Consider the following 23,439-nt stretch of genomic DNA (forward strand, 5'->3'; position numbering starts at 1 on the left):
AATTACTGGCGCGAATAAAATAAAGAGGCGGGGCCTATTGTCCATCCATGAGTGAGATTGCAAATCCTATTTAATGCTAAATTGTTTTGAAATTAATGAGTTATTTACGTGCTGATGTTACACTTGCACCTGTACGAATAAAAACTTTTTTTTCTTGATTGTTATTAATTTTAATAAAGTCATAAATTGTTTTTCTTATCATTTATTATTCTTATTATTTAGTTTTTTACATATTTTGTATGGATAGGGACACTTGGATCATTTTTAAAGGTTTCATTTGTCCGTTTTTGTTGAAAATTGTTGGTGATATTTTGATTTTAATTTCATAATAGTTCAAAAAATGAATAGAATTCATACCTGGCGCCGATGTAGAGTGTCCGGTTGACTTGGATGACCCTCTGGATATGTAGAGGTTCTTGTCTCTGCCAGGTGTGGTGCGGTCGCCCCACAAACACCGGATAGCGTCTTGACACTATTATGAGGCGGAAGATACGCTCAATGACTGCAGATTGCAATCTGGCATTTTGTTTTGACAATTTCACCTTCAGCCAAATCCCATTAAAGGACACCACAGTCCCTTTTATTGCTATTATCAATCTTTCACTCTTGTTGATGAAGATGGGTGTCCAATCGTGTGGCGTCCAATCATTTTAGATGAGTTTATTACTCGTACAGAGGTGTCCACACATTTTTTTACGGAGAAAATGGACACAACTTGAAATCTTTCCGCTATAAAATGTAGATGATCGGAATTGAGTAAAATAATGGGGTTTAAAATTGATTTTTATTGTTAACTCATTGGCTGCCATTGTATCATTTTGCAAAAACTTGTTTATAGTCAGTTTTTATTTTAGTTCTTTACTTAAAATCTGTTTTTTTTCTCCAAAAACATTAAAAAGACGCAACTTGAAATCTTTCCGCTATAAAAAATTGAGTAAAAATGAGTAAAAATGGGGTTTAAAAATGTATTTTTGGTTGTTTATCGTTTTTTTTTTACTTTTTATTGTGAATTAAAATATGTTTTTAACTTTTTTCTCCGAAAAAAATCAAAAGGACGCCATTTAAAATCTTTCCGCTGTAAAAAATAGACATTCGGAATTGAGTAAAAATGGGGTATACACATTAATTTTTAGTATTAACCCATTGACTGACATTATATCATATTAACATCCTGTAAAAACTTGTTTATAATCAGCTATTTTTTTTATTCTTCACTTAAAATCTATTTTCTATCCTTATTTTTAATTTTTTTGATAAAAAAAATCCATCCATACCTTGAGTAGGGATGAAATTTAAAGGGCCGGGCTCCTCTGGGAACGCCGAGCCGGCCAATCGTAGCAGCCATCCGAGTAGGAGGAGGGTGGGAGGGGCCGGTGTTGCCATGGCAACACAAAGGCCAAACCTGTTCCGGGGAGAAACATATAATACAGTGAGTGTTTGCCAAATGTAGTAAAAGGGCAAAAACAAACATGAACTCAATCAAGTTGGAGGAATTTTGCTGAAATAAAACAGCCAATAAAAAAGGGGCGTGGCCAGTGACGGCAGTACACGTCCAATCCAACAGGTGAAAAGATTTTTTTAATAAAAATCCAAATAAAAATTAATAAAAAATGCCTGTTTAAATATAATTACGCATAAAAATACTACTTTTATTTTATTAAATATCCTACACACCCAATCCAACAGGTGAAAAGATTTTATTAAATAAAAATCCAAATAAAAATTCATAAAAAATGCCTGTTTAAACATAATTACCCATAAAAATACTACTTTTATTTTATTAATTATCCACACAAACAAACTAATAAAATATTTAATTTATTTTATAGTTTTGCATTTTTTTAATTAAAGAATTTCCTCATTTTTAGATATATTTTTCACCACACTTAACATATTTTAATTAATAATATATTAAATGTCATAAGGCATTCCAATTTTTATGTAATATCCATTATATTATTTTATAATATAGTTATATTATATATTATTATTTTATAATATCTTTATATTATATATTATTTAATAATATCATTATATTATATATTATTATTTCATAATATCATTATATTATATAATATTATTTTATAATATCATTATATTATGTGTTATTATTTTATAATATCATTATATTCTATATTATTATTTTATAATATAATTATATTATATGTTATTACATATTCATTATCTGCCAGGCCTCTTAATTCAAACAAATTGGACGCCTATTAGTAGAAAAAAATAAATAATTAAAAATAAAAACTCACTACACGACAATACACAACAGGATTTTGTACTTAACAAACCCAAATCCCTCTCATAGACTTTAACAAACGCGTCCAATCGTCAACATCGCTAACAAAAAGCAACCCACGTAAGAACCGCTGAATCACACATTAGATAAAAATAAAAAAAAAACCCTTCCCAGAGTTTTTAGCGACATATTTCCCGAGATTGATTGAGTGATTGTGGTAGAGCGGCGAGGAAATCCAGATGGCGAGTGACGATAGCGGAGGGAAAGATGGGTCGGCTCGCTAATGAAATTGGACTTGTAAAGTCAGCAACACGCTCGGCTCGGCTTCCGACGGGGATTTAACGCGGCAATTTGTCCGACTCCTGGCAAAGTCACTGAGGAAACATTGAGCGGTCGCCGCCGCGATAATAAAGTTAGATGGCACCGCAATCCAATGGCTCGGCCCATCCACTATTTCTAGCGTCCTTAGCTAACGTTTTCCTTCAAGGTTGATTCTGTAAAATGCCGGAAAAAAACACATTAGAAATATTCTTTAATATTCCACCATGTTTTTTTTTAGCAAATTAGCTAACATTTGTGGTTGAGTCATTTCACTTTCTTATTGTCATACCTCATTTTTTTTAGTGTACAGTGGTACCTTGACATAAGAGCAATTTGAGATACGAGTAAAATTTTGAGCAAGTGTTTATCTTGAGATACGAGTAAAATTTGGAGCAGGTGTCTTGAGATTCGAGTAAAATTTTGAGCAAGTATCTTGAGATACGAGTAAAATTCTGAGCATGTATCTTGAGATACGAGTAAAAAAATTTAGCAAGTATCTTGAGATACGAATAAAAATTTTAGCAAATATTTATCTTAAGATATGAGTAAAATTTTGAGCAAATATTTGTCTTGAGATACGAGTACAATTTTGAGCAAGTATTTATCTTGAGATAAGAGTAAAATTTGGAGCAAATATCTTGAGATACTAGTTAAATTTTGGATAAATATTTATCTTGAGATACGAGTTAAATTTTGGATAAAGATTTATCTTGAGATACGACTACAATTTTGAGCAAATATTTATCTTGAGATACGAGTAATTATTTGAGCGACTATTTATCTTGAGATATGAGTAAAATCTTGAGCAAATATTTATCTTGATGCGAGTACAATTTTGAGCAAATATTTATCTTGAGATATGAGTAAAATTTTGAGCAAGTATCTTGAGATATGAGTAAAATTTTTAGCAAATATTTATCTTGAGATACGAGTAAAATTTTGAGCTAATATTTATCTAAAGATACGAGTAAAATTTTGAGCAAATACTTATCTTGAGATATGAGTTAGATTTTGAGCAAATATTTATCTTGAGATACGAGTAAAATTTTGAGCTAATATTTATCTTAAGATACGAGTAAAATTTTGAGCAAATACTTATCTTGAGATATGAGTTAGATTTTGAGCAAATATTTATCTTGAGATACGAGTTAAATTTTGAACAAAGTTCATTTCAATTAGATGATGTTATGTTACGAGCGCGTTGCCATGCAAAAAGTGGGTTGTTTACATGAAGCATTTTTAACCCGAATAAAACTATAAAGCTAGCCTTTGTGACTTGACCTGAGAGCCGGTTTTATGAATTTCTATACGTCAGCCATCTTGAGACTTTTGACACTGTCTTTTTAACTGAGGCCATTATAAATAAAATCCAACACGCCAAATCCACACTGTAAAGTTGATTTTCTGTTGGCGGGTCAAGGTGGAGACCCGGTCCACATCCATTAACACTTTTCTATTATTGATTTTTTTTCCCCTGAGCAGCGCTAGTATATCTATGAAGAAAAAAAAAAACAGCAGCTGACTAAAAGGATCACGAGTGTGAAAAACGATTATCAAAACGTCTGTCTAAATACCGCTGTATCGACATACCGCCTCACATTTCTGTTCCATTTCATCCATACCCTTAAAATTGCCTTAAAATCATTGAATTTCACAATTTCTCTTGTATAAGCCGCCCCTTGATTCAGAATTTTCACCACCATATTCATGGTTTTAATAGGGAGTACAAATGTCTTACTTTGAAGGCAAAATATAAAGAAAAACCATCGCAAGTGGTATTTCTGAGACACCATATAAATAAATCGATTGCACATTCTGGAAGAGTGATGCTAGTACATCTCAAAAACATATTTATGAGTTTAATATCTAAATATCTACAGTTGAAACCAGCACTCAAAATTATATTCACCCGGGCGACCAAACGTCCAGGCGACCAAACATCTGGGCAACCAAACATCCGGGCGACCAAAACTTCCAGGACGACCAAAAATCCGGGCGACCAAACGTCCCAGCGACCAAACGTCCGGCCGACCAAAATGTCCAGGATGACAAAACGTCCCAGGAAACTAAACGTCCGGGGCGACCAAACGTCCGGGCCACCAAACGTCCGGGGTGACCAAAAGTCCGGGCTACCAAACGTCCGGGCGACCAAACGCCCAGGACGACCAAAAATCCGGGCGACCAAACGTCCCAGCGACCAAACGTCCGGCCGACCAAAATGTCCAGGATGACAAAACGTCCCAGGAAACTAAACGTCCGGGGCGACCAAACGTCCGGGGGGACCAAACGTCCGGGCGACCAAACGTCCGGGCGACCAAACGTCCGGGCAACCAAACCGTCCGGGCGACCAAACGTCCGGGCGACAAAAATGTCCGGGCGACCAAACGTCCGGCCGACCAAAATGTCCCGGGCGACCAAATGTCCGGGGCGACCAAACGTCCGGGGGGACCAAACGTCCGGGCGACCAAATGTCCGGGCAACCAAACCGTCCGGGCGACCAAACGTCCGGGCGACAAAAATGTCCGGGCGACCAAACGTCCGGGGCGACCAATCGTCCGGGCTACCAAACGTCCAGGACGACCAAAAATCCGGGCAACCAAACCGTCCGGGCGACCAAACGTCCGGGCGACAAAAATGTCCGGGGCGACCAAACGTCCGGCCGACCAAAATGTCCAGGACGACAAAACGTCCGGGGTGACCAAAAGTCCGGGCCACCAAACGTCCGGGCCAACAAACGTCGGGCCACCAAACGCCCGGGCGACCAAACATCCGGGCGACCAAACATCCAGGGCGACCAAACGTCCGGTCAACTTTTTTTTAAAGTTACAAATACAGCTTATATGTGAGAAAATATGGTAACTAAAATATTTAGAGCACACAACCAGGACTTAAAATTATGGGCGTGGTTTGTTTTTTGACTTTTGGGAATGCGTCAATGGAGCCAAAATGAGCAAAAGTTTCCAGTGGGAAGTGTTTTTGACTCATTGTTTTTGACTCATTGTTTGAGCAACAATAGCAGGAGGGGGTGTCGGAACACAACTTTTCATTTTCATGTGAAATTAGTCATTTGTTTCCATGCTTGATGACTTCCGCATTTGGCCTCGTAAAAAAAAAAAAAAAAAAAAAATAGCGAGGGAATTGAGTTTGAAAAACGTCATTCCTTTTCCAATATTCAGAGTTTATTTAAGTGGAAAGAAATGGAATGCGCAGCTTATTTTCTTTCCGTCATTACTTTAAAAAAAGAAAAGAAATCATTTGTTACAGACAACTGATTGTTATTAAAAAAAAAGAAAATACTTTGGGGGACTGTAATTGGAAATATATTTGTATTTTGACGAGTGCGTTTCATTCCAAAATCAGAACTACGTTTACTGCATGATTGGAATTCAACTGAAAAAAAAACGTCATCAGTTTTGATCACTAAATAAACTATTTACTTTCAAAAAATATGTTCCAAAAACATGTTTACAAGGAAATTACTCAGAAATGCTTAAAAGTGTAAAATAAATACCCCAAAATCCACTGCAACACAGAATCAAGAAGTAGTAAACGTGGTATTTGACCAAAAAAAAAACAACTAGTGACCCAGAAATGCCTCCTAAAAAGTAAACATAACTTATTTTGATGTCTATGAATGAAATTCAAGAAAAAAATAAACCGTTTCTTGCATAAAATGGGAAAAAAATTCACTTGTGCCTGCCATTGCTCACTTGGGGTGCCGTTATCTTAGCTAGGGATGACAAACTATTGTTGTTGTATTGTTGTACTGCTCACATGACTTCCTTTTTGAATTTTTCTACGTGCAGGCAACACTTTTTCATAATGACCCAAAATCTGACAGGAATGTCTATAACAATATACATTCATGTTATTTTTTTCTCTCCACATAAGCTCCGCCCTCCTTGACCACCGACAGGCTAACCCGGCGCCCCTTTTTGACAGGCACTTCTTCCATTCCATTAAACCCGTCAGTCCTAATTCACAAGCAAAAACGACAAAAAACAGACAGTCCGTTCTTGGATTGAATTACTCCTGCGCTATTTTGGCGCGATAACTCGTGTCCTCAGGGAAATGCTAGACAAACAACATCAAGAGTCACTCTGTTTTCTTGATATTAGCTCTCTTCTTGTATGACTGTATTTGCCCGAATATAAGACGACCCCCTCTTTTTAATAGACTCCATTTTGAAAGAAGACTTTTCGAACCCCAAATTAAATTTTTATACACAAAATAACGACAGTAAATCTAACACAAATGTTTATAACAATTTTTGGTGAGAAAAATCATGTTATTTTGCCTTCAAATGATGCTAAAACTGTCTATTACAGCCTAATATTTGAATTTTAAAAAATCTAAACCAAAAAAATATTGATTTTAGCACAGTTCTTGTATGACCGTATTGGCCTGAATATAAGACGACCCCCTCTTTTTAATAGACTCCATTTTGAAATAAGACTTTTTAAACCCTCAATTAAATTTTTATACACAAAATAATGACCATAAATCTAACACAAATGATTATAACAACTATCACATTCTAATATCTGAACATCTATTATGTAAACTAAATCTACTTGATATTAGCACTGTTCTTATATGACCATATTAGCCCGAATATAAGACGACCCCTCTTTTTCAAAGACTCCTTTTTGAGAAAAAAAAACGACTTTTTGAACACTAAACTCAATTTTTATACACAAAACAATCACAGTAAATCTGACACAAAGAATTAGAACAATATATCCGTGAGAAAATCATGCTAAAACTCACATCCTAACATCTAAACATTTAAATATGTAAACTAAATCTACTTGATATTTGCACTGTTCTTGCATTATTCATAACAACGAATATATTTATGGAGTCATTGACTCGAACAAAACTCGGCACCCCGACTCTGATAAATGACGTAAATTGTAGCTTTCAGCTTTTAACTTTTAGCTTTTAGCTTTTAACTTTTAGCTTTTAAATTTTAAATTTTAAATATTAGCTTTTAGCTTTTAGCTTTTAACTTTTAACTTTTAACTTTTAACTTTTAGCTTTTAGCTTTTAGCTTTTAGCTTTTAGCTTTTAACTTTTAGCTTTTAGCTTTTAGCTTTTAGCTTTTAGCTTTTAGCTTTAAACTTTTAGCTTTAAACTTGTAGCTTTAAACTTTTAGCTTTTAACTTTTAACTTTTAGCTTTTAGCTTCCCTTACATCTCCTAGCATATTATCTTTTCCTGACCAATTCGCCATTTCTGTGACCCCGCCCCCTCCGCCGTTTTGAAGAATGATTTATGTCCCCCCCCCCCCTCCCCCCCCTTTGCCCCGTTAATGACGGTCGTAAACCAGTAGAAAAGTCAAAGGTCAACCCTATCTCCACCATCGCCATGTCGCCCCAAAGTCCCGCCCCCTCCCCCGACTGGCGCCTTGGATCGGAGCCAAAGCCAGATGAATGAATCATCATATGAAAGTCATGTGGAGGGTAGGCAAATAAAAGGGAGGATAAAAAATGTAAAAAAAAAACGCTGATCTCAGCACTTCGACTTAACTCCCCCTGAAACGCAACGCGCTAATTAACACAGAGTTTTCGGACAGACATCTTTGTTCTGTTCCCCTGGGGAAGGGGAGGAGCCTATGGTGGCTATGTCCCTCGGCGCCTCCCACGCAAGTCGTAATTTGGAAGCCCGTCAAGGTTAATGACGGCGACGCTTGATTGGCCCACGGGGCCGTTCATCAACGCTTACCTATTGCGGCTTATGTTACATAACTCCAATAACTAATTTTTTAATAGGACACGGACCATTGTCTCGTCTCCAAGATTAACAGGGCAAGGTGCGTGTACCACAGTTTCAGGGCGAGGTCCTATGATCATAGGTTTTAACATGCTTATTAAATTATAAAAGGAAAACCATATTTTCTTGCATATTAGGAGTCTGTGTATAAGCGGTACTGTATTTTCACCACTATAAGGCGCACTTAAAAGTCTTAAATTTTCTCCAAAATAGACAGTGCGCCTTATAATACAGTGCGCCTTATATATGGAAAAAAACAGAAAACCAAAAATGAAAAACCACCACGGTCGGATATTAAAAAAAACAAAAACGCCTGAACTGAAAGAATACTGTTAAATATGCAGATGCCATCTTAGTTTACAAAATCTTCCATCATATAGCTCCTCCCCCACTGCAAGATTTTATGCAAAAAAAATCCAAAACATCAACAATGGCTGGCTCTAGAGGTGACTGTGGTGTAGTGTGTGCTTCATACCTGGAAGTCAATAGCAATTGCCGTATTTTCACCACTATAAGGCGCACCTAAAAGTCTTGAATTTTCTCCAAAATAGACAGTGCACCTTATAATACAGTGCGCCTTATATATGGAAAAAAGTCCCATTCATTGAGGGTGCGCCTTATAATGCGATGCGCCTTATAATCCAGTGCGCTTTATAATCCAGTGCGCCTTATAATCCAGTGCGCCTTATATATGGAAAATACGGTATTTAGCTTCTACAGTCAAGTTTGAAATAGCATAAGGCTGGAAAATAACAAAATCTGTACTGACACTGATAAATGCAAAAAATATATTGAATAAACAATAGTACTTCAACTAAGAGTGGCCTCCATGCAGAATAAAAACAAAAAAATCCTTTAAAAAAAAACGTACTGTATTTTCACCACTATAAGGCGCACTTAAGTCTTGGATTTTTCTCCAAAATAGACAGACAGTGCGCCTTATAATACAGTGCGCCTTATATATGAAAAAAATAACTGGTCTTACTGGTAGTGGACCAGTACTAACTGAACAGATTCCCTTCCATATTTACACGCTATTTCCGACATTATCAAATTCCTATGTCAGTTTTTTTCTTAATCCACACCTGCAAGGCACAGATTTTCTCCCAAAAAAAATCATAATGCAGATATTTTTGGAAACACGACGCAAAGAAAAACACAATGGCGCGTCCCGCAGCTGCGTCGACCAATCTCTCAGGAAGATAATAACGTCGGGCCGGGAGCTCCGCCCGCTCGTAAACAACACTGCGATGCAATTTTAAAAAGCCACCCGGGAGGAAAAGTGGACATTTGCATGAGTCATCCGTCCGTCAATCTTTTGAAATGCACCCCCCCCACCCCGCCACCTTGACGCCCCCAATCATGATGGCCGGTGGACCACCACCTCATAAATGAGCGCCATTGCACATTTTTCCTTTTTCAGCCTCGTCTCTTTTGAATGTCACACAAGACAGACACACGCCGCTTTGGTGTCAATCACGCAAGCCGCGAACAAAGAGACGGACGCGTCTGTCTGTCTGTGTTGACGGGATCAAGCCATCAAAATAAATATAAACAAACACACATACACACACAAATTTATACCAATGCTAAGAAACAATAAATGCTTCATTTTCCTACTACTGCTACTATGTTGACTACTCCTATTACTCCTACTCCTACTACTACTATTACTCCTACTACGTTGACTACTCCTATTACTCCTACTACTACTACTACTACTACTACTACTCCTACTCCTACTACGACTCCTACTACTACTACTACTACTACTACTACTACTACTCCTACTCCTACTCCTACTACGACTCCTACTACTACTACTCCTACTACTACTACTACTGCTACTCCTACTACTACTACTATGTTGACCACTCTTACTACTACTACTACTATGTTGACCACTCTTACTACTACTACTACAACTACTACTACTATGTTGACCACTCTTACTACTACTACTACTACAACTACTACTACTATGTTGACCACTCTTACTACTACTACTACTACAACTACTACTACTATGTTGACCACTCTTACTACTACTACTACAACTACTACTACTATGTTGACCACTCTTACTACTACTACTACTACAACTACTACAACTACTACTACTATGTTGACCACTCTTACTACTACTATGTTGACCACTCTTACTACTACTATGTTGACCACTCTTACTACTACTATGTTGACCACTCTTACTACTACTATGTTGACCACTCTTACTACTACTACTACTACTACTACTACTACAACTACTACTACTATGTTGACCACTCTTACGACTACTACTACAACAACTACTACTACTATGTTGACCACTCTTACGACTACTACTACAACTACTACTACTACGTTGACCACTCTTACGACTACTACTACAACTACTACTACTATGTTGACCACTCTTACGACTACTACTACAACTACTACTACTATGTTGACCACTCTTACTACTACTACTACTACTACTACTACTATGTTGACCACTCTTACTACTACTACTACTACTACTACTACTATGTGGACCACTCTTACTACTACTACTACTACTTCTATGTTGACCACTCTTACTACCACTACTACAACTATGTTGACCACTCCTGCTACCACTACTACAACTATGTTGACCACTCCTGCTACCACTACTACTACTACTCTGTTTACCACTCCCCCTACTACTACTACTGCTAATTATGTTGACTACTCCTACCACTGCTGCTTCTCTACTAACAAAATTAATTGATTGGAAATGATGAAGTGGCAGACTTGAAGTGATTACATCCATCTAATGTTAAAGCTTATGTAGGCTGTATTTAAGCTTCTTGTGCGGGTTCCATGCTATAGTTATCATTTGCTAAAAACGAGCCTGCGGGGCCATAGTTTTGCACCCCTTTTAAAAGCCACCTAAGCATTCAAAGCACCACGACATCGTCCTGACCCCAATGAAAGTGAATAAACCCCCCCAATCCCGAGCCCCCTCCCCGCATGCTGGAACGCTAGCACAAAAGCCTCTTTTCGCTTAATTTGACAAAGGCGCCAGGGCGGCGCGCAAATTAAAGAGAACTGGCCGGTCTCAGACTCGACGACCCCGGCGGCGAGTCAAAGGCAACGCGTCAAAGGCGGCGCGTCACGCGTCGTCGGCTCCTTTCTTTCTTTTTCAAAACCTGGCGGACTGCCGTGTCGCGTGCGCAATTAAATGCGGCGATCCGACACACTTCTCCGATTGCATTTGACTGCGCCACACAGGTGGAGTGACCTGGATTCGAACCCAAGAACCCTAAAGAGCGAGCCGGGCGCGCTAACCACTCAACCAGCGAACTGCCTTATTTAATTTAATTTTTTTTACTTAATTTTTTACTCTGTTGCCAATTTATTTTGGCTTTTTTTTTAAATCAATAATATTATTGTTGTATAATTAGCCATTTCATTTCATTTTTTTACATAAATTTATTCATTTCTTTTGAATTTTGGCCACTAAATAAGTTTTTCTCTTTCGCGACTTTGACCAAATATCTTTTTCCCTTTCCACGAAAGCGTGCCAAAAATGCGGGTGCGCCGCCAAATAAATAAGAAAGCAACGCTTTGGGCCAAAAGCGCGCGTTGGCGCGACAACAGCCGGACTGTGAAAAGCCGCAGGCCACTGGTGAGCCCATTGAGAACAACCCGAACGCCACCACGCGCTCTACTTTTTCCCATCCTGTCCCGACTTTGTGTGATTCCTCCCTCATCCGGGTCAGGCTGAGCCGCAGAGGCCTTAGGAATGGTCTTTATGTCGGAGAACTTTGGTCTTGGAGCCGAGGGGGCTTTGTGGGTTGTTAACCCCGAGCCATGCACTATTTGATGTCTCTCTTGTCAAAAGTAAGATTGCCTTGTTGTTGTCTAGTGGGGCCCATGAAAGGGCCCATGGTTCCGCATGCTAATGGCTCATTAGACTCTACTACTGTGGAAGCATTAGCTTACTATTTGTTGACTACAGCTAATTATGTTGACTACTACTACTAATCTTAGTACTACTACTACGACTACTACTAATTATGTTGACTACTCCTACTAATCTTAGTACTACTACTATGACTCCTACTAATCTTAGTACTACTACTACGACTACTACTACTACTACTACGACTACTCCTACTAATCTTAGTACTACTACTATGACTCCTACTAATCTTAGTACTACTACTATGACTACTACTACTACTACTACGACTACTACTACTACTAATCTTAGTACTACTACTACTAATCTTAGTACTACTACGACTATGACTACTACTAATCTTAGTACTACTACGACTATGACTACTACTAATCTTACTACTACTACGACTATGACTAATACTAATCTTACTACTACTACGACTACTCCCACTAATCTTACTACTACTACGACTACTCCCACTAATCTTACTACTACTACGACTACTCCCACTAATCTTACTACTACTACGACTACTCCCACTAATCTTACTACTACTACGACTACTCCCACTAATCTTACTACTACTACTACGACTACTCCCACTAATCTTACTACTACTACTACTACTACTACTACAACTACATTGACTACTACTACTGCTATGACTACTACTAATTATGTTGACTAATCCTACTACTGCCCCTCCTAATTATGATAACTACTAGTACTACTACTACTACTAATAATAATAATGGTGACTACTCCTACTACTGCCCCTCCTAATTAGGGTAACAACTACTTCTACTAATAATAATAATAATAAGAACTATAGTGACTACTACTACTGCTACGACTACTACTAATTATGTTGAATACTACTAATTATGTCAAGTACTTCGACTAAACTTACCACTTCTGCAACTACTATGTTGATTACGTCTACTACTGCCACTACTACAAATAACTATGTTGACCACTCCTACAACTTCAACTACCACTAATTATGTCGACTACTACTGATTAATACTGATGTTGACTACATATTCCTTCAATAAAGAATAGAGTACTGAAAAATAAAAGATCGACAGTCGCACGGATCAAAATTGTACTGGTTTACCTCTGCATAGTTGAAACCAAAGACATAATCAAGATAAGAAATAACTGTGGACTTGTCTCTCTTGTTGGCTCAGGACAAAATAAGGACAGCCAAATGCCACTTGGCATTTTATTTATCACCCCCCCCCCCCAAAAAAAGCACAATGGGAAAGCCAGCCAATTGATATCAAGGCGGCAATCTGACTAATAGTCTCATGAGTCAGAGAGCGTCATGAATTTATTCTTTCCCGCGCTACGCTATGGATGCTACTTCAGAGACGTAGTGCACTTTGCGCTAGCTGCTAATCAGAATAAGTGCTTCTGGTAAATCGGAGAAACAAAATGAAATGCGGGGGAGGGGGAGGGTCGGCATCAATGCCGCTTTAAACGGCCCGACATTAAGCGTGATGGTTTCTCATTAACCTCCACGTTACCTTCGTGTCCGGCTGATTCGTTTCTTGACTGCGGACATGGGTGTCCCGCCTCGCTAATTAGCCGCCGGCGCTAAGGCAACGAGGCATCGATTTATATACGGCAATTGAAAAAAAAAGCACACTGTCTCTTTAAATATGCTAAATAACTTGACTCGTCTTGAGTGATTGTTTTTCAGGCATCGTCAATGGCGATAGGCGTCCGATCCATTTTCACGATTGGACGCCGAAAGGCCGTAACGGTGAGAGATGAAAATTTACAGCGACGATTTGGATGTTCATTATCGTCAATAAAAAAATTGCTTTATTTTAGAGGGTGTTTTATTATGTTACATAATACAAAAAATACTTTTAATTTAGCATTTTGAGGTGATAAGGGCGGGTTTTGATGAGGTTTTCAATTGCTTATTATTAGTAGAATTATGATTTGATGTATTTAATGTTGCTCAGCATGCTAAATTTATGAAATATCAATTTTTTTTACTGATTGCAGTAATCCCTCGAATATCGCGGCTAATGCACACAGAAGATGGCCATGAATATTGAAAAAAATAAATAAAAATAACCCATTTTTTTGAAAAAGTACAATTATCAAGGTGTATTTATTAAGTATTACACTTGTAGGAATATGAAAAGACTAAGTTCTTTTATATTTAAATATAATCTATACATAAAAAATTGTAAATACAATACTTTAGTATATACTACAGTATTTTTAGCGGTACTTTTATTGCTTTTTATAATATATACATATACATATTTTTGAAGTAACTTAGAGCATTTATTTTCACAAATAAAAGTAAAACAATCTATCAAATCTGGCGTAGATAAGTAGTCAATATAGATAAGTAGTCAATATAGATTAGTCGAAATAATAAATTAGTCAAAATAATAAATAAGTCGTCAAAATAATAAATAAGTCGTCAAAATAATAAATAAGTAGTCAAAATAATAAATAAGTAGTCAAAATAATAAATAAGTAGTCAAAATAATAAATAAGTAGTCAAAATAATAAATTAGTCAAAATTATAAATAAGCCGTCAAAATAATAAATAAGTCGTCAAAATAATAAATAAGTAGTCAAAATAATAAATAAGTAGTCAAAATAATAAATTAGTCAAAATTATAAATAAGTCAAAATTATAAATAAGTCATCAAAATAAAAGGTAGTCAAAATAATAAATAAGTAGTCAAAATAATAAATTAGTCAAAATTATAAATAAGTCGTCAAAATAATAAATAAGTCGTCAAAATAATAAATAAGTAGTCAAAATAATAAATAAGTAGTCAAAATAATAAATTAGTCAAAATTATAAATAAGTCGTCAAAATAATAAATAAGTCGTCAAAATAATAAATAAGTAGTCAAAATAATAAATAAGTAGTCAAAATAATAAATTAGTCAAAATTATAAATAAGTCGTCAAAATAATAAATAAGTCGTCAAAATAATAAATAAGTAGTCAAAATAATAAATTAGTCAAAATTATAAATAAGTCGTCAAAATAATAAATAAGTAGTCAAAATAATAAATAAGTAGTCAAAATAATAAATTAGTCAAAATTATAAATAAGTCGTCAAAATAATAAATAAGTCGTCAAAATAATAAGTAGTCAAAATAATAAATAAGTAGTCAAAATAATAAATTAGTCAAAATTATAAATAAGTCAAAATTAGAAATAAGTCGTCAAAATAATAAATAAGTCGTCAAAATAATAAATAAGTAGTCAAAATAATAAATAAGTAGTCAAAATAATAAATAAGTAGTCAACATAAATAAGTAGCCAAAATAGATAAATAAGTAGCCAACATAGATAAGTAGTCAAAATAAATAAGTAGTCAAAATAAATAAGTAGTCCACATAAAAAGGTAGTCCACATAAATAGGTAGTCAACATAAATAAGTAGTCAACACAAATAAGTAGTCAACATATATAAGAAGTCAACATAGATAAGTAGTCAACATAAATAAGTAGTCAACATAATGCATTGGTGGTTAACATACATAAGTAGCCAACATAATAAATTAGTGGTCAATATAAATAAGTAGTCAACATAATAAATAAGTAGTCAACATAATAAATTAGTGGTCAACAGATAAGTAGCCAACATGAATAAGTAAGTAGTCACCTAAATAAGTAGGTACAAAAATGACTTAAGCTGTTAGCAGTTTATGGAGTTTTAGCAAAAGTACAAGATAAGAAGTGTTGATAAAGACAACGACCATAAACAAAAAACACAACTACAAAAATACTACTTCGAACTACACTACCATTTACCACCATAACTCTTCATTTCCTCCCTTAAAGAAAAAAAATAATAAAACAAGTGAAGTGAAACGAGTCTCAAATGACAGACTGAAACTAAAAGAGTGTTTACATACATCTGGAAACCACATTAGTCCAGTCATGTCATTTTCTGGGCACGTTTTACTTTTGTTTTGCTTTAGCAATCTTTCCATGTCACAAAAAAAAAAAATGGAGGCGTTGAAAATGGCGACCAAGTTCACACTCCTTTGGTTTTTCGTACCTCCCACGCCGTTTTAGCGTTTTTACACTCGTCCTTTCCCGTACTTTTACCGCGTCTGTCCGCATTTTATCCCTCAACGGCGCCCCCTCTCTTAAAGGGGTCCGTATTGATCATATGATAAGCCTCTTTATCTTTAATCAAAAGGCCAAGAAAACTCTGTTGTTTAATTGATGAGTCGCTAGGAGAGATTCGTTTCTCCCCGGCAACCCGCGGAAACGGCTCTTATTCATAATTAATAAAGAACGGCTAATTATCCTAGCTCCGGTTCGGCCTATATGGGGGAGATGGGTCGGGTTTCAGACGGAATATGATATTTTGGAGGTTGGTTTATTTGTTTGCCAGATTAATTAAATAAAAATGGCTTGTTTATGTTTATTGGAGAGGAAAAAAATGGGGGTTTTAATGGAAAATTGAGATGTTTAGAAAAGATGGGTCGCCGTGATTGGTTGTGATTGGCTTTGGTATGTTGCGCAAGGATGGATTGGTCGGGTAATGGCGTTTTGAGTTTTGATTTTGAGTTTTTATTAAGGGTTATATTTTAAAACCCTCAAAAAGTTGTTAAAATCCCAAAACTAGTTCTTAAGTGATTTTTTAATTGAATTGCAATATAAATATGGCAAAATAAGCTATGTAATTTCCCCCGAGAGACGTTTTTTTTTGCTCACCGTGACCAACACAGAAAAATAAACAAATGACTTTCTCATGATGGATTATCGGCTCCTTTTTGAAAGAAAAAAAAACACAATTAGGATCAATTTCAACTGCTGTGCCTTTTTGGAAGTATTTTAGAACTCCAACTGAGCCCAAAACTGGATTAAAAAAGGCTATTTATCATGATAAATTGTTTTTTTAGACTGAAGTTACCACAATTTCTCGCATATAAGCCGTATTTGTCACTTAAAAAATTATTAAGTCGAGGGTACGGCTTATATGCGCATAAATTTGGGGAAAAAACGCAAGGAAATGTGGCTGATACGGTCATTTTTTTTAAAATAGAGAAAACTACATTTATTTTTGAATGAAAATAAACTGTATTTTGCAGGAAACGTGAAATTAATTATGATGAGAGTAGATTTTATCCACAAAAAAAATCCTAAATTAATCAATTACTTACAACCAAATTTGGCACAAATAAACCTGACGGAGTACAAATAAAAATCAATAAATTTAAAATAATACTAATAAAAATCAATAAATTAAAAATAATATAAATAAAAATGTATATATTTAAAATATTACAAATAAAAATCAATAAATTGAACATAATACAATTAAAAATCAATACATTTAAAATAAAAAAAATAAAAATCAATAAATTAAAAATAATATAAATAAAAATGTATATATTTAAAATAATACAAATTAAAATCAATATATATTTAAAATAATACAAATAAAAATCAATAAATTTAAAATAATACAAAGAAAAACCAGTTTTTAAAATAATACAAATAAAAATAAATACATAAAAATCTATAAATTATAAAAAATAAAAAATAAAAATCAATAAATTATAAAAAAAATTAAATTCGTCAGTTCTTTTTTCCATACAATAGATTTGCGCCAAATAAAACCATAAATCAATTAATTACTTAGTCGTGGCCCTCAAAAAAATTACTAAGAACAGATCATTAGAATTCTAAATGTCAGAATGGAAAGTACCTCGACTAAAACCCCATCAAGTCAACTTTCTGCACTTAAAAATACCAACCCTGGCACCCCCCGCGCCCTTCCCCCCTGGCTCTCAAATTCCACTCTAATGGGTTAAATGAGTACCCCTAAGATGAAGGACAGACGCGATTGGGGGTTCGAATGGAGGTCAACGCGGTCCAATTAGCGAACCCTCGCTTAGCCATCGTCAACGGGGCGACTTTTCAAGACGCGCTTTCATCATAAACGTGGAAATTCTTCTCGCCAGCGCCGAGGCCAGCCACATCAAACGCGGGAAATTATTCGTCTGTTGCAATCGGAGGCAAGCAGGCGTCGGGAGGGAGGGGGAGGGGCCATAATTATGAAAGAAATAATAATAATACGCCATCTCAGATGACATTTTTGCATCCTTAAGCATTATTCTCAATGTAAATTGTGTGTTAGCTTGTTTTGTTGTGGTGTTTTTAAGGCTATAGTTATCCATAAAATATTTATATATTAACAGGTGCCTATTTTACTATTATTTTAATGTATACGGATTTCCGTTTTGTAATAATTTTAAAAAAACTAACCCTCAAAAATATGTTTATTTCAGTGCAAGATGTTTATTCTTTGACTAGAGCGACTTATAGTCCGGAAAATACGTTATACGATAAGAAAACCTGCTTTTTTTAGGTCAAAATTTTACCCAAAGTTATAAAACTGTTAAAAAAAATGTAGTTTCTGGACTATAAGTCGCACCAACCAAAAAAAAATACATAATTAAGACAAAAACAAAATTGCAATTTTCAAGAAGGCCATCAGAAACCGACATATTTTCAAGAAAAAAATAGCAAAAATTTAGAAAAAAAATTGGCTAAATAAACACTTGTTACTAAAAAAATTAAATTTTTTGGGGCTCATTATAGCTACCAAAAAATGAAAATAAGTGGTCAAACATAAAAAAGAAAATACAAATTAAGTTAAAAAAAATAAGGCACTGGGGTATTCATCACTTAGAAAAATGCGACTTATAGTCCGGAAAATACGATCCATGCAATTTATGCGGACGAGCCGATTGGTCGCCAAAACAATGGTTGATGAGTTCACTATCCCAGTAATGGTTTTGCGGCAGGCTTTATTTTACTATTTCCCGATTATCGAATACTCTTTTCCGATTGAGTCATTTCAAGGTCCGGGCGACCGCTCCTTAAACGGTCACCGTGGAAACAGCTTTACCAGTCCATTTTACGCCCGCCCGCCAACCCGCCATTCTTTTCTTCTTCACCTTGAAGTCGGCAACTATTTGCTCAATTTGGCATAAGAGCAGATAAAAAATATATAAAAAATAAAAACTAGATAAATAGACGTATTTTTGACATTCACTCAAAGCGGTGGCCTATCCTTTTAGGAAGTGAGTATGTGTATGTGTATGTATATGTATATGTATATGTATATGTATATGTATATGTATATGTATATGTATATGTATATGTATATGTATATGTATATGTATATGTATGTATGTATATATATATGTATGTATATATATATATATATATATATATATATATATATATATATATATATATATATATATATATATATATATATATATATATATATATATATATATATATATATATATATGTATATATATATGTATGTATATATATATATATGTATGTATATATATGTATATATATATGTATATATATATGTATATATATATATGTATATGTATATGTATAAAAAAAATATCTCAAAATGCGTAATAATGTGAAATATTGGTATTTGTAAAAAACTAAAATTGCCCCAAATATGCAAAATCACATATTATTTTAAAAATTATGATAAAAAAAATAATACACATGACAATAAAAAAACTACTCCACTTTCCTCCCACATCCCCAAAACAAGAATGCTAGGCTAAGCTAGCTAATTGCCCCTAGCTATGCCTCCTCATGCCCAGCGATTGGCTGTCCAAAAATCAAACCTGCAACCCCAACAAACCACCCCACAAAAACCCACGCCATCCCTTTTCTAAAGGTCCTTCCTTCCCTTTGACGCAGTACGTCCCATATGGGGATTCTACTTTCCCCCCGGACATTTCCCGTAAAACCCGAACTGAACTCTCTAACTTTTGTTGGAACTTTTGGAAAGATGGATGATAACCCAAACAAAGCCCGAAGCACTTTACGGAAACAGACGCTATATATAGGCTCCAAAGTGGGACTGTAGGCCCCCGTTGACGGCGTACCTCTTGTGTTCTTCTATAATGACGCCCCCCCCACCCCCCCAATCCCTCTTTTGCACCTGTTTCCCTGGCCTCCTTCCCGCCAAAACCCCCCCAGACCAGCCACTCAGCTCAGACTAAATTTAGCCGTCATCAAGCCGACCTCTTAACGCCAAATCACAAAAAGCAGGGGTGTCGGACTTTGTTCGGTTGGCGAGCGAGCGGTTATTTTTGCTTCAAAAAGTTAGCTTAAAAAGTTAGCCTAAAAAAGTTAGCCTAAAAAAGTTAGCTTGAAAAAGTTAGCTTCAAAAGTTTAGTTTCAAAAGGTTAGCTTCAAAAAGTTAGCTTCAAAAAGTTAGCTTCAAAAAGTTAGCTTTCAAAAAGTTAGCTTCAAAAAGTTAGCTTCAAAAAGTTAGCTTCCAAAAGTTAGCTTCCAAAAGTTAGCTTCAAAAAGTTAGTTTCAAAAAGTTAGTTTCAAAAAGTTAGCTTCAAAAAGTTAGCTTCAAAAAGTTAGCTTCAAAAAGTTAGCTTCAAAAAGTTAGCTTCAAAAAGTTAGCTTGAAAAAGTTAGCTTCAAAAAGTTAGTTTCAAAAAGTTAGCTTAGCGGTTAGCACGTCGGCTCACAGCGCTGGGGTCTAGGGTTCAATACCCTGCTGGGTCCTGCTATGGAAATAGCATGTTTTCCCCAGGTTTGCGTGGGTTTTATTTGGGTTCTCCAGTTTTCTCCCACATCCCAAAACCATGGCTAGCTGGTTAAACATGCTAAATTTCATTTAAATATGATTTTTTTATTGTGGCCTGCAATTGGATAAAGCCCAATGTTGGTTGAGATAGGTTCCAGCACCCCCCGCGAGCTTTGTATGGATAAGCACTACAGAAAATGAAGTTAGCTTACTTGCCGCCATTGCATTAGCCAGTTTAAACGTCTAATTTATGTCACTTCCTTGTCATTTTGGGCCACTTATGGGTCACTTCCTGTCAATTTTGGGTCATTTCCTGTTAATTTGGAGTCACCAGTGTCACTATTATAGGATATACGTATTGTTTACTATATAATAGCACAGCTAACCTTTGCTAACGCTAATCTTGTGTTTCATTAAAAAAAATAGCATAACATACTTGACGTTAGCATAGTGTAGTGTTAAAAAAGATTCAAAAATGTCGGCGAATCAAAACGCGGTGCTACGTCAAGGCCGGACAAACCGGCCTATCAGGAAGCAGCCGTCAACGTCCCCTTCCCGTCTCGGTTACCGTGGAAACAGTTGTCCGTGTCGGAAGAGGACATTCTATTAAAACCCGGCCGGGTAAACGCGACGATAAAACACGACTTAACAGCGACAGGAAGTTGTAAAGAAAATATACGAACCGGTGACAAGGCGGCACGCCGCGTCGGTTGGGAGGGTGACGGAGGAAATCCGGGTTTTTTTTCCTCCTTAAAGCAGGAGTTGGCAAACTTTTCAGGGAGACATTTTCTCTCAACTGAAATGGAAAGGAAAGAGAAGAACAGTTCAAAAGACATAAAGTGAAAAGAAGACTTGGGCTAAGCTCCAGCACCCTTGAACTAGAACTGCAGTTAAGTCAACTTCCACTTGGCCACACCCCCTGATACAATACATCCAGCAATTTAAGATTCTGACAATTTTGTTAAATGAGATTGGGAATTTGGGGCGGAGCCACTAGGCCACGCCCCTAATAGCATACACCTGTAGTTTTTTTTTTTGACTTGCGAATACAAATTTTAAGTATCATATTTTTGTTAAACTCGCATAAAATAGGAGTATTAAAAATATATAGTTGTAAAAATAGTTCATTAAAAAAAATAAACTTCATTCTTTAAAACCAATAATAAGAATAATATGATATAGATAAAATGATAAACTTATTACTTATAATGTATTTATTTATTCAGTATATCATTTATTATATTATTTATTATAGTATTTATTATAGTATCTATTACAGTATCTATTATAGTATCTATTATAGTATGTATTATAGTATGTATTATAGTATCTATTATAGTATCTATTATAGTATTTATTATAGTATCTATTATAGTATCTATTATAGTATGTATTATAGTATGTATTATAGTATGTATTATAGTATGTATTATAGTATGCATTATAGTATGTATTATAGTATCTATTATGGGTATTTATTATATTATTCATTATATTGTTCATTATATTATTCATGATATTATTTATTATTACTTATTATATTATTATCATTATAATTATTTTTATTATTAATTTTACATTACACATCATACATTATTATTTATTTATTTATTATTGATTGTTATTATTCATTTGTTATAATTATTGTCCGCAATTTGCCCGCTAACAACATTAGCACAGAATGCTAATGCACACTTAGCACCATTTTGACCACAACTGCCATCAAAGCCCGCCCAACGACACGCCCCCGAGGCCATTGGCCACGACGGCGAGCTAGCAGGGATACCTCCATGCTCTGATCCGACACCCCCGCGCCCATAATAGACCTCTCGAGCTAATCCGTTTGTCTTCCGTCATTCGCCTGAGGCAAAAATCCTCTCTTTCGACTCGCTTTGTTTCTTTCTCCGCCCCCGTAGCAAAGGCTAAACCGCTACGCTAACGCCTAGCGACCTAGCTGGCCAAAGCAGACAACCAATGAAGGTCAACGATAAAAAAAAACCCTAAAAAAAACGACCGGCGCGGGTCAAGTATACCGATCAATTTTTTTCACACACTCGTTGCGGTTCCGATCGGTACACGTCACCCCCGAGCGCCTGGGAATCGTCGAGGGGAGTTTTGGGTTACCGACCATCTCGCTTTGTTCTCGAAAAGCGCCGAGTGGGGCGTCGCGATTCCAAGGCGGGCTCGCCTTACCCCCGTTAACCCGCGTCAGCTTTTTTGGATGACGAATGGACGCCAAACAATGGAAAGGCCCGAGGCGTCAGAAAGACGGATACTCGAACCCTACCCGTGGATGTCGGGGATCAAAAGATCGGACATTTGATCCCAGACGGGTCAAATTGCCGATATTGTTGAAATGGGGTGTCAAAAAGTGCGGGTTGTGGGCACTGATCCGGCCTTCCGACTCTCTCCTACCCCGTCCAGCATCTACAAAAATCCAAGTCCTTTAGATAGGCAGAGAGCATTATTAAAGACAATATGATTCCAATTGATTGTGGGACACTTCCCTTAGGGTCTTGGGGCATTTCCAGGTTGCTCATTGATTTTGGGGTGTACTTTGGGT

At 35.9% G+C, this 23,439-nt stretch overlaps 1 protein-coding gene across 1 annotated transcript in view; it reads right to left on the reverse strand.

Moving 5' to 3' along the window:
• Positions 1 to 21,667, reverse strand: part of sema6bb (sema domain, transmembrane domain (TM), and cytoplasmic domain, (semaphorin) 6Bb) — a 65,016-nt gene extending 43,349 nt beyond the window's left edge. Inside the window, exons 1-3 of the mRNA XM_077717251.1 lie at positions 21,560 to 21,667; positions 1,275 to 1,402; positions 358 to 472 (exon numbers count right to left, since the gene is read on the reverse strand). Of these exons, the coding sequence (XP_077573377.1) occupies positions 358 to 472; positions 1,275 to 1,383 (224 nt within the window). The 5' untranslated portion in view covers positions 1,384 to 1,402; positions 21,560 to 21,667. The remainder of the gene's footprint in view (positions 1 to 357; positions 473 to 1,274; positions 1,403 to 21,559) is intronic.
• Positions 21,668 to 23,439: the final 1,772 nt, after the last annotated feature.

This window comes from Stigmatopora nigra, chromosome 5, assembly GCF_051989575.1.
Source record: "Stigmatopora nigra isolate UIUO_SnigA chromosome 5, RoL_Snig_1.1, whole genome shotgun sequence".
NCBI lineage: Eukaryota > Metazoa > Chordata > Actinopteri > Syngnathiformes > Syngnathidae > Stigmatopora > Stigmatopora nigra.